Raw genomic sequence first — 16,475 nt, 5'->3', positions numbered from 1 at the left:
GGGGCAGGGGTCCCAGGAGGGGGCAGTCAGGGGACAAGGAGCGGGGGGAGGGTTGGAGGTTCTGAGGGGGGGAAGTGGGAGGGGCAGGGGCGGGGCTAGGGCAGGATGGGGCGGGGCTAGGGCAGGACAGGGGCGGGGCTCCTCCCATCCTCTTTTTTGCTTGCTGGATTATGGTAACCCTAAAAGTGAGCAACTACTGAAAAAAAAGAGCAATTAATGTCTAAAGGAAGGGTTGAAAACTGACAAGAAGTAGAAATTCCTGGAAGTTTGGAAGAAGGGGTGAACATCCTTAATTATGAAATGAGCACATGCCCAATTCTGTTATATAAAGCCAGACACATGATTTTTTTTAAAAACTAAAGTTTCATGCAGGTCATCACAAAAAGAGATTTGTTTGTATTTTTCTATAGTAGCAAAGTACTAATCCCATCTCTTATAACTATTCAAAACCCAGGTGGATTAAAAATACAGTCAATCACAAACTTATTTTCCTTTCCATCCACCAGAATCAACCCTCTGATACAGCTCGTTTGATACAGTTGAATCCCCAACTGATATAGAGCCAACATAGGGGATGCGTCGGAGGGATGGAGAACTCCAATTAAAGACATTGCTCTGCTCTGTCAATTCCCAGCTAAAATAAAGCCTTTTAGGGGCTGTTACCAATCACCATAAATTGGAGCAATTCTGAGGTTGCTCTAAATCAGTGGTTCTTAACCTGGGGTGCACACACCCCATGGGGGTGCGAGATGCCCTTTCTGGGGGTGCGAGACATGCCAGATTTTCCGTGCTTTTTGCGAAGAAATTGGTGCCGAGCACACTGTCTTCCTTTTCCATACAGAAGTGAGGTGGCTTTCCCGTGGCTGAATGCTTACTCATATTTTTGAAATGCGTGAAGAAATAAGTCAGTTTCTTTGTAACCAAAGCAGTAATTTAGCTGATGACTTCGAAAACAGAGAGTTTATCCTTTGCCTAGCATACATGGCAGATGTATTCACACACCTAAATGAACTCAACACATCTATGCAAGGAACTGGGATGAACACGGTAACAGCCAGAGAGAAGTTATCTGCTTTTATTCGGAAACTTCCAGTTTGGATAAAGCGTGTTGAGAAATGAAATTTCACTAACTTTCCTTTTCTTGAAGAAACAGTTGTTTCGGAAAATGAAGGAATGACTATCACAACTGAAGTGACAAAGCATTTGCAACAGTTGAGTGACTCTTTCCAAAGGATATTTTTCCACTGAAGATCTTGATGTGGCAAAGAAATGGATACTGGATCCATTTCTTTTTAACCTGGATTCTATCAATGATAGTGATTTGATGAAAGATGATCTCATTGAATTACGAGCCAATGGCTGAATCCGAATGGAGTTTGAGACCATGAAGCTTGAGAATTTCTGGTATGCTCAACTAGCACCGTTTCCACAACTGGCGAAGACAGTGCTGGAGATCCTTATGCCATTTGTGACTACATACTCGTGTGAGATAGGATTTTCATCACTCTTACAGATCAAAACAAAGGCCATTAACCACCTAAATGCGAGTGATGACATGTGTGTGGCTTAATAAAGCCCAGGGCCAAACCAGCCTTAGGTCACCCTTAGGATTGGGAAAGAGCACAGGTGATATAACAGCTACCTCACTCCTCCTTCAGGTCCTGATTTGAGCAGTTTGGCTGGTCCTGAGGACTGGATCCCATATGTTTAAAAATACTTATTTGTGAGTTGTGTGGCTCCCTCACTGAAACATTTAAAGCTTTGGGGACAAATTTTGTCCTGGGTTGACTACACACAATGTTATTGAATCATTAGGCTTTTAAGTAATTGAAGGCATTGGGCTACATGGTTATAACCAACAACAGAATTTGGCACTTTAAATATATATACACCTCACTTGCTGATCTAGATCTGGATGGTGTCAGAGTTAGTATCCGAGATTACAGTGTTTAATTAAATCTCATCGTGGCCCGGATTCAAATTTGGATCCTGAACCCGAAACAAAATTGTGGCAATCCACCCATCTGCCTCTGACTCTTCCCTAGCACTTCCCTTCTGTGTTGCTTCTTCTTACAATATCCTCCCAGTCTTGGGGTCCTCATACAGTAATGCTCTCTTCTGAGACAGAGCACCACAGTACTCTAGTTAATACCAGTTGCCGATTGCTTCCCAGTGCTATTTCAATGGGACTGCCAGGTCAGACTGCCATTCCTCCCTCTCAACTTTTGGGAGTATTTTTTAGGGCTGTCAAGCAATTTAAAAAATTAACCGCGATTAATCATGCTGTTAAACAATAACAGAATACCATTTATTTAAATATTTTGGATGTTTTCTACATTTACAAATATATTGATTTCAAATACAACACAGAATACAAAGTGTACAGTGCTCACTTTATATTAATTTTTGATTAAAAATATTTGCAATGTAAAAAAAAAGAAATAGTATTTTTCAATTCACCTAATAAAAGTACTGTAGTGCATTTTTTTTATCATGAAAGTTGAACTTACAAATGTAGAATTATATATAAAAAAATAACTGCATTCAAAAATAAAACAATGTAAAACTTTAGAGTCTACAAGTCCACTCAGTCCTACTTCATGCTCAGACAAACAAGTTTGGTTACAATTTGCAGGACATAATTTTGCCAGCTTCTTGTTTACAATGTCACCTGAAGGTGACAACAAGCATTTCCATGTTGTAGCAGGCATCGCAAGATATTTATGTGCCAGATGCGCTAAAGTTTCATATGTCCCTTCATGCTTCAACCACCATTCCAGAGGACATGCATCCATGCTGATGATGGGTTCTGCTCGATAACAATCCAAAGCAGAGCGGACCGATGCATGTTCATTTTCATCATCTGAGTCAGATAACACCAGCAAAAGGTTGATTTTCTTTTTTGGTGGTTCAGGTTCTGTAGTTTCCGCATCTGAGTGTTACTCTTTTAAGACTTCTACGAACATGCTCCACACCTCATCTCGCTCAGATTTTGGAAGGCACTTCAGATTCTTAAACTTTGGGTCGAGTGCTGTAGCTCTCTTTAGAAATCTCACATTGGTACCTTCTTTGCATTTTGTCAAATCTGCAGCAAAAGTGTTCTTAAAATGAGCATGTGTTGGGTCATCATCCGAGACCGCTATAACATGAAATATATGGCAGAATGCGGGTAAAACAGAACAGGAGACATACAATTCTCCTCCAAGGAGTTCAGTCATAAATTTAATTAATGCATTTTTTTTTAAATGAGCATCATCAGCATGGAAGCATGTCCTCTGGAATGGTGGCCAAAGCATGAAGGGGCATACAAATGTTTAGCATATCTGACACGTAAATACCTTGCAACGCCAGCTACAAAAATGCCATGCAAATGCCCATTCTCACTTTCAGGTGACTTTGTAAATAAGAAGCGGGCAGCACTATCTCCTGTAAATGTAAACAAACTTCTTTGTCTTAGCTGAACAAGAAGTAGGACTGAGTGGACTTGTAAGCTCTATAGTTTTACATTGTTTTGTTTTTGAGTGCAGTTATGTAACAAAAAAAATATCTACATTTGTAAGTTACACTTTCATGATAAAGAGATTGCACTACACTACTTGTATGAGGTGAATTGAAAAATACTATTTTATCATTTTTACAGTGCAAATATTTGTAATAAAAATAATTAAATAACATGAGAACTGTACACTTTGTATTCTGTGTTGTAATATAAATCAATATATTTGAAAATGTAAAAAAAATCCAAAAATATTTAATACAATTTAATTGGTATTCTATTGTTTAACAGTGCGATTAATCACAATTAATTTTTTTGAGTTAATCGTGGGAGTTAACTGTGATTAATTGGCAGCTCTAGTTTTTTCCCATTGGTTGTAACCAGCAAGAATCAACACACATGTGGGAACAGAAGGGAGCTCAGTCCACTCCCTGGGTGGACTAGCCTTCTCTGCTGGAACTATTATCTTGAGAACCCTTCCATGGGGTTGAAATGAGCATGACTTCACCTTCCAAACCCCAGAAAATGAAATTGGCCTTTGCCAAGTTTAGAATGCAGAAGACAGTCAGATATATAACTCTGGATCCAAACCTATCTATGAATTCCAGAGATATTTCGATCCACAGCTTGAGTTCAGGCCCATCTGTAGATTAATTGTGTGGAGGAAAAATTAGACTAGCCCTAATGGTCTAGGCCTTTGCTTGCTTGGTCTGGGCCTGCTTTACAGCTAACAGACCCGAAGCCTGAACCAAGCTAAGAGTTAAGTCCATAACCATTGTAATTGAGGAAGGAGTTGGGCCAAGGGGGGGGGGGGAGGCGGCAATGGAAAGCCCCAGAAGCGGGAACTATTTGCAATATGTGCCTAATGCTTTGAAATATTATAACCGCTTGTGTGGAACAATAATGTAACCTATAAGTGTGAAGCAATTATAAATGTAACTCATGTCCTCCCCTATATCAATTGTGTAACCACCGCATTGCGTTACTGTACCCGTGAACGGCAATGGTGTAATAGCACCCCATAAAAGGCAAGTTTGTAACTGCGTTGAAAAGTACCAGAAAGACCTTAACTCAAATTGCACCCATACCGAGGCAGGGTTGCAAAGAACACTGGAAAGTACCAAAAGACCCTAACTCTTTTATTCCTAATAAGGTCACTATTACCCAAGTATGTGTAATTTAATTCCTAATATGTAATTACCATTACTTAACTGTGTGTAATTTGTTTGCGGTTTTAAGCTTTAAAAGCTACTGTATGCTTTGCTTCGGGGGAGCAGTGCCTATAGCTACTAACACCAACGCATTGGTGTTTATTCAATAAACGGGCCTCAGGCTAAGTCTTTGAACCAAAAATGATGCGTGGGTGACTTTTTCCACAACAATTGTAACCGTACTGGCCTCCAGATCCTCTAGGGTAATGAATTTACAGCAAACCTGACCACAAAAAATGCAAAGCAGTTCTGTGGAGGACTGAAAGCTGGTCATTAGGAACTTTTAGCTAGGCTTAGATCTTGATAGTCCCAAAACTCTGTTGTGATTTGGAAACACTGTTTCTGCCAAGTTGCCTGGCAATCGCACAGTATTTCATATTTCAGAAAAGCTGCAATGGTAACACGATCTCAATCAATGCAAGTCACAGAAAGGATAATTTTAGGAGCCATCATCAAGTGATACAGTATCTGTTGAATGAAGGGATAGTAAGACAGCTGTTTGGCTATAGCACGAAGTAAGCAAGCATAAATGCAACACTATTCCAAATCAGTTCATTGGCCAAGGTAACCCACAGTGGGTGAGTTTCCATACTGATTGGAAGAAAAGTAACAAGTGCACACAAAAGAAGGAATGGGTGAGAAGAGGAATGAATATGGGGGGAGAGGAAGGTTTCCTTTTACTGTTTTACACTGCACAATAGTTATATATGGAGAGAACAATAATAAAGTTGACAGGCTTTACAGAACAACAGCTGTCCACTTAGTTTTCTGAGACAGAGGAAAGCAGTATTTGGTAGCAAGAGAACAATGGGAAATAGGGTGAACACAAAGTTTGTTATATGTGAGTTTAGCTCATTGCCTAAAACTTCTGGGGAAAGAAGTGAATGGTCCCATGGTCCAATTTCTACATTCTTAGCGCCAGATTCTGATCTCAATTGCACTGGTGTCAATCTGCAGTGACTGTACTGAAGTCAGTGGAGTTACTCCAGATTTACAGCCCTTTCACTGAGCTCAGAACCTGGCCTTGAGTATCAAACTTTTGTGTACTTATACTTGTGATCTGTAGGCAAATATGTATTGACAGAAGATGAAGCAGCATGCTACTTGGTGAGTCTGTATCCTCATTAGAGTTGTATATCTGGTTTCCTAGTTATATTAATCACACCTGGAAACATTTACTATTTCAACAAGCCAGGCACAAACCTCAGAATCAGAGAACCCTGATTGGCTCACTGAGGCCCATTCCCGCTATTCTTCCCCGAGCAGAGCTAAATCGCAGGAGAGAATCTGTCTGGTACTGTTTCTTTTTTGTATATTTGTTTGTTTTTCTCAGTTTCATTTTGTGAGAACCCATAGAAACCCAAGATGAGCACATGTGAACTCAGGAGACTCCTAACTCAAAGAGGACTTGCTCTGAGAGGCAGAATATGACAACTGAGGTGCAATACTATTCTTTGTCAACACAAGACTTGCTGTGTATTATGCTTTAAATATATATTTTAAGACATGTTCCTCAGAGTCCTAGTTATGGAACATACAAAACGTTCCACACATTTTGCTCTAGCTCAGAAAGGGACTGAATCAAGATTCCAGATCATTGAAAAACCCACTACATGGGACAGTGGAAGGAAAACTTTGCAAAGTTCCCCTTGCTGACTCTTCCCCAGATCACACCGTGTGGTCGTTAGGGTAGGGCATGCATACGTGGCATTTTTGCCGAGGTGAAGACGGTGGGCATCTCACAGAATCTGCTGGAGGCACAAGGTTTCATCAAAAACCTTGTACTTCTGAATTCTGCACTCTTCAAACCAGCGCTCTGGCAGTGCAGCTCAAACGAAGTCAAGCTGCCACGTCTTCCTCTCCTAGATGCTGCTGTAGGAACATCCCTCAATGCATATTCCCCATGGGGCTGGTGGGAGGACAATACACTGCATCACCCATACATAGATCGTAGGGTGAAATTCTGGCCCCATGGAAGTCAGAGGGAATTTTTCTATTGACTTCAATTGGGCCATAATTTCACACCTAGACTCAAAGAGGGTTTTTCATGGTTCCAAGCATGGGGAGGAAGAAGCTGCACTGTGAAGACAACTGATTCTCCCCCCTTCCCCACCTCTCACACACACACAGAAAGAGAAAAATTCACACACAGATCACAGTGGCACGATCTGGCCCAAAGTTTGGAAATATTCGGTTTGAAAATCATACTCATTCTGAAACCATCTGGGTCATGAGGGATGGGATAGCTCAGTGGTTTGAGCATTGGCTTGCTAAACCCAGGGTTGTGAGTTCAATCCTTGAGGGGGCCACTTAGGGATCTGGGGCAAAATTAGTACTTGGTCCTGCTAGTGAAGGCAGGGGGCTGGACTCAATGACCTTTCAAGGTCCCTTCCAGTTCTAGGAGATAGGATATCTCCATTAATTTATTTATTATGAGGGAAAGGAAAATAAGAGACAGTCTGTAGAAAAGAAGTATATGCTTTACCTCAGTAGCAGTGCTCTGGTTGGCTCCATTTTCCAGCAGATATTTTACCACATCAATGTGGTTCTCTTGAGCTGCCATGTATAAAGGAGTGAAACCATTCTAGGAAAAAGCACAACAGGAAACATTGTAGTGAGCTTTGTACATAAAACATGTTAAAGACCCCACACAGCAAAAATATCTTCTGAGAACAGCACTTTTCTCTACTGATAAAAAGAAACAAGGTTGCACTTTCTGCATTAATGGGATATAGTGAAGGCACGGAATGCATTGTCTATGTCACTTAAAAAGTTAAAAAGCTTCACTGTCAGCACTGCAAAAAACAAATATTAAGAAGGAATTTTAAAACATCAAAGCATCTGCTGCTTTGCAATGATTTGGAAACTCTATACATCCTTTCACAGCTGGCATACTTCGGAATATTTTCCCATACTCTTAGGACAACTCAGTATACATTGGGAATGTTCATTATTACAGTACCACAACTATTTCCCCCCTCTTATGAAACAGAAATGTAATATTAGCAATAAAGTTTTAAGAAAGCTGACAAGGAAGCAAGAATTTCCCTTTATTTACTACTATTTTTTTTTAACCAAAGGCATCTCACTGGAAACCATAAAACACCTGCCTCAAAAGAAACCAAGCAGAGATGGCAGAGTTTTAAAATAATACATATAATTTCACAATATATAAAATAATGCAAACCACCAAACATAAAAAACCGAATACTGCAGAGCCCCGATTGACTACACAGTACGACTAAGTATAAAGTCATCTAGAAATGCCCTAAGGTACTCAGAAGAAACCACGCTGGCTAATAGCATGTCTTTTTGATGGCTTTTTCCAGTTGGTAGCTAAGAAGGCCACATAATTATAGGCTGATATACCAGAAATATATGCCTTGTCTCCACTTTAAAATATCTCAGAGCTTGTCTACACTTAAAACGCTACAGCGTACACACTCCCGTTAGTATAGAACCACCCTGACTATAACTCTATATTGCCTATTGTTTTTAGGAGGGTTTCTTGGGGCTAAACATAGGTATACTTTGCTTAACTGTCTTGCACTTATGCTGCACCTTTCTCCATGGTTAGTAATTTAACAGAAACTCATTCAAGAAATAAAGGACACACATCTTGATATTGAACATCGTGCTCTTCTTTGAAGTCCCACCTTCTAGGTCAAATTCTCCACTCGCTTACATCCATGTATCATCACTCACTTAACTGATGTTTCCAGGGGGTAATGAAGGGCAGAATTCAGCCCAGTAACAAGAAACAAGTCTACATCTCTCTATTTGCTGAACAAAGGCAAAGGACTAAAGATAAATAATTTTGAATGGACAGTTTACAAGATACTTGAAGAGACCCTACGGTATTTCCTGGCTGACCTTTTCATCTGCTATTTTGCAAATGTCCATCCTGGCCTGTGCATGGCATGTGCGCCATAACAAACATATATACTTCTTGTCCACCAACTAGTGAAGTTGGGGATATGGTCATTCTTCATTAGGTCAAGCCAAACTATGAAGATATGCAATCCCTTGTGCTTATGACAATATATAAATCACTGCTGGATTTCAAACAATAATCTATAGAAGATGCCTTATAACTCAGCAACCTCTTCTACTCCTGGCTTCTATTGTTTGACAATCCTGTTCCACCATACCGAGCCTGCTCTGAGCCTCCCAGAGTAAAATGAAGTCATGCCTATTGGTGCATTCATTTAGTATGGCACAATGGCCCCTGATTAGAGTTGGAGCGAGCAGGCAACAGGGACTAAAACAGTATTTAAAAACTTATATTTGGTAGAACAGCAAAAGAAAGCAGCAGGGGAATATACTGCATAAGCATTTTGGTTGTCCCCCCAGACCTGGATACATGCACAGCATCAACTTATTAGGTGTAGATAATGGAAATTTACCACACCCTAGGATCAATGTCTAATATTTATTAAAGGCTCACACTGTACAATTATACTCTTTCCTCTTTATTTTCATGGATTTTATGCCATTTGTAAAATCCTGATGTTACTGAATACTAAGAAATACGTACACCAGCATCATGCACATTCCTAGAAATGTGTGGAGCTAGAGGATTTTCAAGTGAGGGTGAAACGATTTGCCCAAAGGCTCAGCAGAAGGGTTTTTGCCAACTAAGTTTCCTAGTTCTGGAGTAGGACCAGGATAATAAAATTCTCGATTAGAGGAGGCTATAATCATCCCATACACGACCCGGTCATTTAGCACCAGGAGGTGAATAATGCATCTCCACATAGTGCTGATGATGACCTACAGAGTTTCTATCACACTGAGGAAACCCATCATTCATAGCAGTAAGTTTGCTATAATCATGGCGAAAGCCACAGGGGTTATGGGGAAGGAAATACTTACACATTAAATTATGTTTATTAGTTAATATTTTTTCCTTAAGCTTCCACTGAATTAAGATGAATCGACATTCTTAGTGTCATTCATCCTCAATACCATAAATATGATTAAAGTTCAGAACCCCTTAGAGAAACATTTAGCGCTAACTCCTGTGGTCATTATTTCTAGCCACTTCTCTACGCATATAGACATGGCAGTGGAATACAACGGTGCCTTTATATGATATAAAGTATTTCATCTTACAGTTTTATAAATTCCCTTGGGAAAAACACTGGCTAGTAAAGAGTTTATGAAAAATGCTCCACTGCTCCAATATGTAAAAAGGCGTACTTGCTTTGAAAGCTGATATTATCTGAGCTTGCATAGATAATATGCAGTAAGTAAAATACAAGACAGAGTTATATATATTTATATATGGGTATCCCCCTGTGCAAATTTTTCCTTACTCTGGTTCTGCTGGTAGGGGGCCCTTAGCTCACTTAAGATCAGGATTTGCACTTCAGGGCTTGATCATCAAAGGTGCTGAGTACCTACAACTCCCATTGAATTTTGAAAACTGGTTTGCCACATTTAAACATTCAAAACTTTAAAACTACTGCACTGATTTTCTTCGAAATCTAGCTTCTTTTGTGATCACACAGAGGCTAGGTGTGATTTGCTCTCTCATAGACATACAGGATCTTGGTGTTCCACTGGGTGGCTATGTTCCTCTATATTGTCTGAGTCTCTTGTAGCTCTGCCCTAAATCCCTAGCAGCACAGTTCTGTTGTATCCCTGCAAGGGGTTCCCCTGTAAGGAAGTTGCCCAGCAAGAATGGACCTTCTATAGGAAAGTTGGTATAGTCCCTTGATGGATTCATTTTCCTATACTGACAGGTTTCAGAGTAGCAGCCGTGTTAGTCTGTATCCGCAAAAAGAACAGGAGTACTTGTGGCACCTTAGAGACTAACAAATTTATAGTCTGCGGATACAGACTAACACGGCTGCTACTCTGAAACCTGTCATTATGCAAGGCACTGCATTTAGCCGTATGGAGTGGAAATCCATCAACTTCAATAAATTTGTTAGTCTCTAAGGTGCCACAAGTACTCCTGTTCTTTTTCCTATACTGTTTCAGATAGGTGCAAGGGTAATGAAATATGTCTGCCCCAACCCCAATCCACAGAGAGTTATGCCTGGAGGTTGAGGGGGAGGAGGAGGAAGAGGATGGTGTTGTGGACCTCATTTTTTGTATGGGGCATGGGAGATCTGTGTGTGGATTGTAAAAGAACAATGTCTTATTAAGCCTTAGAAATAAAGCCATATTTTAAGAAACTCATCTCTGGTTTATGAGGCCCTTAATCTGGCACAATCTATATCAAGATTTGGCCCCCAAATTGGATAACTGTATTTAAAAATGACCTGGAAAGGGGAAAAATGCACTTCATTTTGTTTCTTTGTGAAGGCCTGAAATATGGTTTTGTGTTTTGTAAATTTAGTTTTGGTATTTGAAAAAAACAGCCTGTGACCTTGAAATCAAATACTGAATCATGCCTATGCATAAGGCGACAGAGCTACGGTTTCACTTTAATTCTGGTATATCTGGATGTTTTAGTATTTATCCATGAAGCTTTAAATCTTAATGTAGGGGTTTTCCAGTTAAAAGTCAGGAAATGCCACAGTAAAAGTAGCATGCACAAACTTAGCTGCTTCCCTTTGTCATATATCACAAGGTCACATACTAATTCTCAAACAGTACAATAAAATATCATACTAAATTGTCTACAACATTAATAGATGCATATGTAGCAAAACTACAACAGTCAACAGGGACAGATCCCTGGACCTCCTGCACCAAAAGCACAAGGCAGTACCACTGGAACAAAGGACTCCCTCACCTAGGTTTGAATTGCATTCTCTGAAGGCTGGATCCTGCACCAATGAAGTCAATGGGAGTTTTGCCCTTGATTTCAATGGGACCAGGATTCGGGTCACCTTCTCTATGTGGGCCAGTAATTTGACAATGTGTTACATGCAGTAGCAGGTAGGGATGTGGTGTCTAGACCCTATGGTAATGAGATAATTAGAAAGGTCTATGACAGAGACACACACAAACATAACAGAATCCTGCTGATCTGCAGCATACCCTATAATTCCAGTAAAAAAATTAATGGTATCCCTCCACTTCTCAGAATACATGTAATGAGGTCTCATATTGCTTTGACATTATCATTACAAAGACAGCAAAAATAGGACATTTACTAGTATAATATGAAGTTATGATGAAGAATTAAAACTACATAAATGGAGTACATTTTGTTAAACATTATCCTTGGAGGGTTCCCCCCCCCACACACACAATATTTGCTCACTTGATTGCTCATTTGAGAAAATAAGTAGTTCCCTATAGCTCTCTAAGTCACTCGTGGAAATTACTGAGGCTTTATATTTATGTCTCCAAATACTGCACCATTAAACCTACCCCAGGCCTTTGATGAAGAATGCCAATGTTCAAACAATCTGAGTAAACGTGGATTGTAGAGCACTTAGGAAAATTGGCTGTTAAACAGAAAGCTTGTCTCAATTGTAATTATAGAGGAGTTACCACCTCATTATAATAACTATACATGTGATAATATATGAGAGAGAGAGAGGGGGAAAGTCTGTCTCTTCTGTGCTAATTCTGATGTTTCCTTTAAGATGAGATATTATATCTGAATTAATAGCATCTCTCATAATGAAATGTCCAGTGCTGTTGGTACTAATGAATGTATCTGACGTACTTTAAAAGCCTACAGACTCTGTATGAGATGGTGACAGCAGATCAATGGCATCACTGTTGTCTAATGCAGTTGTTTGCCTACAACGAATGCTCTTCTCGTCAATTAATGCTCAAAAAGTAATTACCCATTTGCAGGTCAATGTGATCATAAGATTGCCCTTTACAGACTAGCTGCAATTCAAACAAATGGAACAGGATTCCTGCAGTGAGCTCAGTGTAGTATGTTTTGGCTTATTCCTGTTCTATGCCTCTCCAGTTTACTGCACATTTTTTTCAGTTTTTTTCTCAATATCGAACTAATGACAAATCTTTGAGCCAAGCTCTCAAATGAAAATGAATGATATCCTTTCTGTTGAAAAACCTTTACCACATCTGTTTAACTCTATTTTAAAACAATTTTCAAAGAAGGATGCAATCCACATATATTGCCTATGGAAAAAGCATATCTGATGTATTTTGATGGTCTGCACTAGGAGTCAGGAGACTTGAGTTCTACTCCTGTTTTTTCCACAGACCTGATGTGTGACTTTGTGCAAATGACTTCACCTCCGCATGCCTACTTCCCTTCTTATACTTTGTTTTATCTATTTAAGGCTACGTCCTCACTGGGGAGGGAGGGGGTCGATTTAAGATATGCAAATTCAGCTACGCGAATAGCGTAGCTGAATTCGACGTATCGGAGCCGACTTACCCCACTGTGAGAACGGCGGCAAATCGACCCCCTGTCGACGGCGCTTACTCCTACCTCCCCTGGTGGAGTACAAGCGCCGATTCGGGGATCGAATGTCGCATCCCGATGAGACGCGATAATTCCATCCCCGAGAGATCGATTTCTACCCGCCGATTCAGGCGGGTAGTGTAGACGTACCCTAATTTATAATGTTGTCTGGATAGAGACTCTCACTATGGGTTTCGGATGGTATCTAGCCTGACAGGGCTCTGATCTTGTTTGGGGCCTCTAACTGCTACTGTGACAATTTTATCACGGTTTTGCTGCACGTCACAATATAAGTTTACTTTCCTGACTGGCACCATTCTTCAATATGTCACAATTCTCTCCCTGGCACCTCACTGGTACACTGTTATAGGTAGGGCGCTACCAAATTCATGGCTGTGAAAAACGTGTCATGGACTGTGAAATCTGGTCTCCCCCATGAAATCTGGCTATGGGGGGGAAGGATCACAGTATTGCCATCCTTACTTTTGCATTGCCTTCAGAGCTGGGCAGCCAGAGAGCAGTGGCTGCAGGCCAGGCACCCAGCTCTGAAGACAATGCCACCGCCAGCAGCAGTACAGAAGTGAGTGTGGCATAGAGGGTGGTCACTTTTCAGGGGGTCAGGGATGGACTTACTGGTGGGTGACGTGGGCGACTACCCAGGGCACTGTGGTCAGGGGAGGGTGCTGTGATTACCCCTTCCCCCCCACACACACAGACACAACCAGCCCCTTTAAGATCCACACCATGCCATCCTCACTTCTGCAGTGCTGCTAGCAGTGACGCTGCATTCAGAGCTGGATATCCAGCAGCAGCTGCCACTCCGTCCAGCTCTGAAGGCAGTGCCACCACCAGCAGCAGCACAGAAATAAGGGTGGAAGTATTGTGACCCTTATTTAGCCTTCACACACACACACACAAAATCTCCTTTTGGGTCAGGAGCCCCATGGTTACACCACCATGAAATTTCAGATTTAAATATCTGAACCTGTGAAATTTAAGATTTTAATAATCCTATGACCGTGAAATTTATTAAAATGGATGGTGAATTTGGTAGGGCCCTAGTTATAGGATGTAGAAATCTGCTCTGGTCTTATACTAGTGGCAGCTACTCCCCACACTGTGTGTTGGCTCAGCTGTGCTGGCTGGCTGGCGTCCATGTGTGTGTAGGGAGGGGGCAGAGCCAAGGCATAGCCAATTCCCAATGCCTTCCTGCCCATTTCCTGTCCATCTGCATGGGAGAGAGTATAGCATCCCAACGAAGGGATTATATGCTAATGATGTAGGGCCAAATCCTGCATTCAGTCAACTCCATGGGAGCACTGATAGACATAATGCATGCACAATTTGACCTGTAAACACAAGTCCTACAAATGTTAGTCACCATAAGCCAAATGAAGAGTCAGTTCTTTAATAGACTCAGGGGATTGGTGGTGGATGGCTCCATGAAAGAATCAAAATGCTCAGAATTCTGATAACTTTTGTTTTGCATTATACTCAGAGCATTATTCTCAGCCAATCTAAAAATAAATTTCTCATAAGAGGATTTTACCTCAACAGAACAGACTCTCTTTCTCTTAAAGGGTGAATTAAGGACAGATATCCCACTTTATCTTTCAATTTCCTGGGTTTTATTAGTTTATGCCAAAATCTGAATTTCTGATACACCAGGGTTTTTAATGTTCTATTTCCTTGCTTTTTCCATAATTAAAAAGGCTTTTTTTTTTCATAAAATGTTATATTACTTACATATTTTTCAAGAGAATGATCTCCCAGGCAAATATTCATTTTGACTAGTGGATATGTATTCACATTCAAATCAATATATAATTGGTGAATTTGTGAATACACATTATCTCTATGGATAAATATGCATTTAAGATCACCAGTCATATTTACTGTCGGAGTTCTGCACACAGATTAACAGTACAGTAAATTATATAAATTAAGGAATATTTTTCAGTCTTGGGTCCCTGAAATTAGGCAGCTAAATCCATACTTAGCCATTTAGATAAGTGTGTAGGGAGGGGGCAGATTTTCCAGGGTTCTGAGCACCAGCAACTCCCATTAACCTACAAATACATTTTTACTTTAATGGGACCTGCAGATAGTAAGTGGCTTGATTTGCAGAGCCACTGAGTTAGGTGCCTACCTTTGTAAGTTTGAAAATTTTTGGCCAAAGGGCTAACCTCCCTGTTCATCTGGGCCCCAATTCAGCAAACCACTTGAGTACACTGACTGAAATCCTGGCCCACTGCAGCTAATGGGAAAATTCCATTTGACTTCAGCGGAGCCAGGATTTCACCCATAAAGTCAATGGAACTACTCCTCTGCTTAAACTTAAGCATTTGCTCAAGGTCTTTGCTGAATAGGGATGGGACTGCTCACATGCTTAAAATTAAGCAAGCGTTTTGCTGCGTTTGGGCCTTGATCTTCAAGAGAAATGACGCCACAAGACAAAGCACTGTCACTACACCTAAGAATTGTGTAGGATGCCATTGCTCAGAGCAGAGTTAGGGTATGTCTACACTGGCAAGTTTCTGTGCCACAAGTTATACCACTTTTATTAAAACACTGGAATTAAACCGCTGTTGCGCATCCACACTGAGCTCCTTGTGATGGTGGAGTGCATCCACATTAGCAGCTCTTGCAATGACAAAGAGAGCAGTGCATTGTGGTAGCTATCCCACTGTGCAACTGGCCACAGGGTGCTTTGGAAAAGGTTTGCAATGCCTCATGGGGCAGGCACAGCATCACATGATGCAGGTTTCCCAATCCCATTGTTCCATGGGCATCCTACTATATTTCCAGCTGCTTTTCAACTGACGTGGGGTTGGGGGAGTGTGTGTGTGTGTGTATGGGGGGGAGAGAGACTGTGTGTTTTGGGGGACAGAGAGTGTGTCAGCATGCTGTCTTTTAAGTTCAGACAGTGGCAGGAAGCAACCAGTCCTGAGGCAGGAGGAGGGGGAAACCCTGACATCAGCCCTCGCCTCCCTCCCTGGGCGCGCGTGCACACACACACCACCCCTGCCTCTGTGTTCAACAGCACGAGCATTCCACATTAATGGTTTGCTTTGTGTCCCGGAGCAGATCAGGCCAGCATGCAATGGTTGTCAGAAAGGAGCTTTGAAAGGGGAGGGGCACATGTCTCCGGGGCAGCTGAGTTCAAAACAATGAGCAGAGCGGTCACTTGAGGCATTATGGGACAGCTCCAGAGGCCAATTACAGCACAGAAAGCAATCAAGTGTCTACACTGGCAATAGAGTGCTGGAGCTTCTGTGCAAATAGCCTTACGATTCACGTTGAGGTGGGTTTTTTGCAGCGCTGCGACTGAGGAGTTTCTGCGCACAGAGTGGCTTGGCAGTGTGTTCATGTCTGCAGTTTGAGCACAAAAAGCTGCTTTACTGCGCAGAAACTTGCC

The 16,475-nt window shown here is 41.2% G+C and overlaps 1 protein-coding gene across 1 annotated transcript in view; it reads right to left on the bottom strand.

Moving 5' to 3' along the window:
- Positions 1-16,475, bottom strand: part of ANK2 (ankyrin 2) — a gene marked incomplete at its 3' end in the record, with an annotated part of 233,445 nt that overhangs the window by 146,629 nt on the left and 70,341 nt on the right. Inside the window, exon 5 of the mRNA XM_029913507.1 lies at positions 7,193-7,291. Coding sequence (XP_029769367.1) covers positions 7,193-7,291 — 99 coding nt within the window. The remainder of the gene's footprint in view (positions 1-7,192; positions 7,292-16,475) is intronic.

The sequence above is a fragment of the Terrapene carolina genome, unplaced genomic scaffold (genome assembly GCF_002925995.2).
Source record: "Terrapene carolina triunguis isolate 2854851 unplaced genomic scaffold, T_m_triunguis-2.0 Scaffold706, whole genome shotgun sequence".
NCBI classification, from domain to species: Eukaryota; Metazoa; Chordata; order Testudines; family Emydidae; genus Terrapene; species Terrapene triunguis.
Note: the sequence above shows the minus strand (reverse complement) of the source record. Positions and strands in the feature narration are given on the sequence as shown.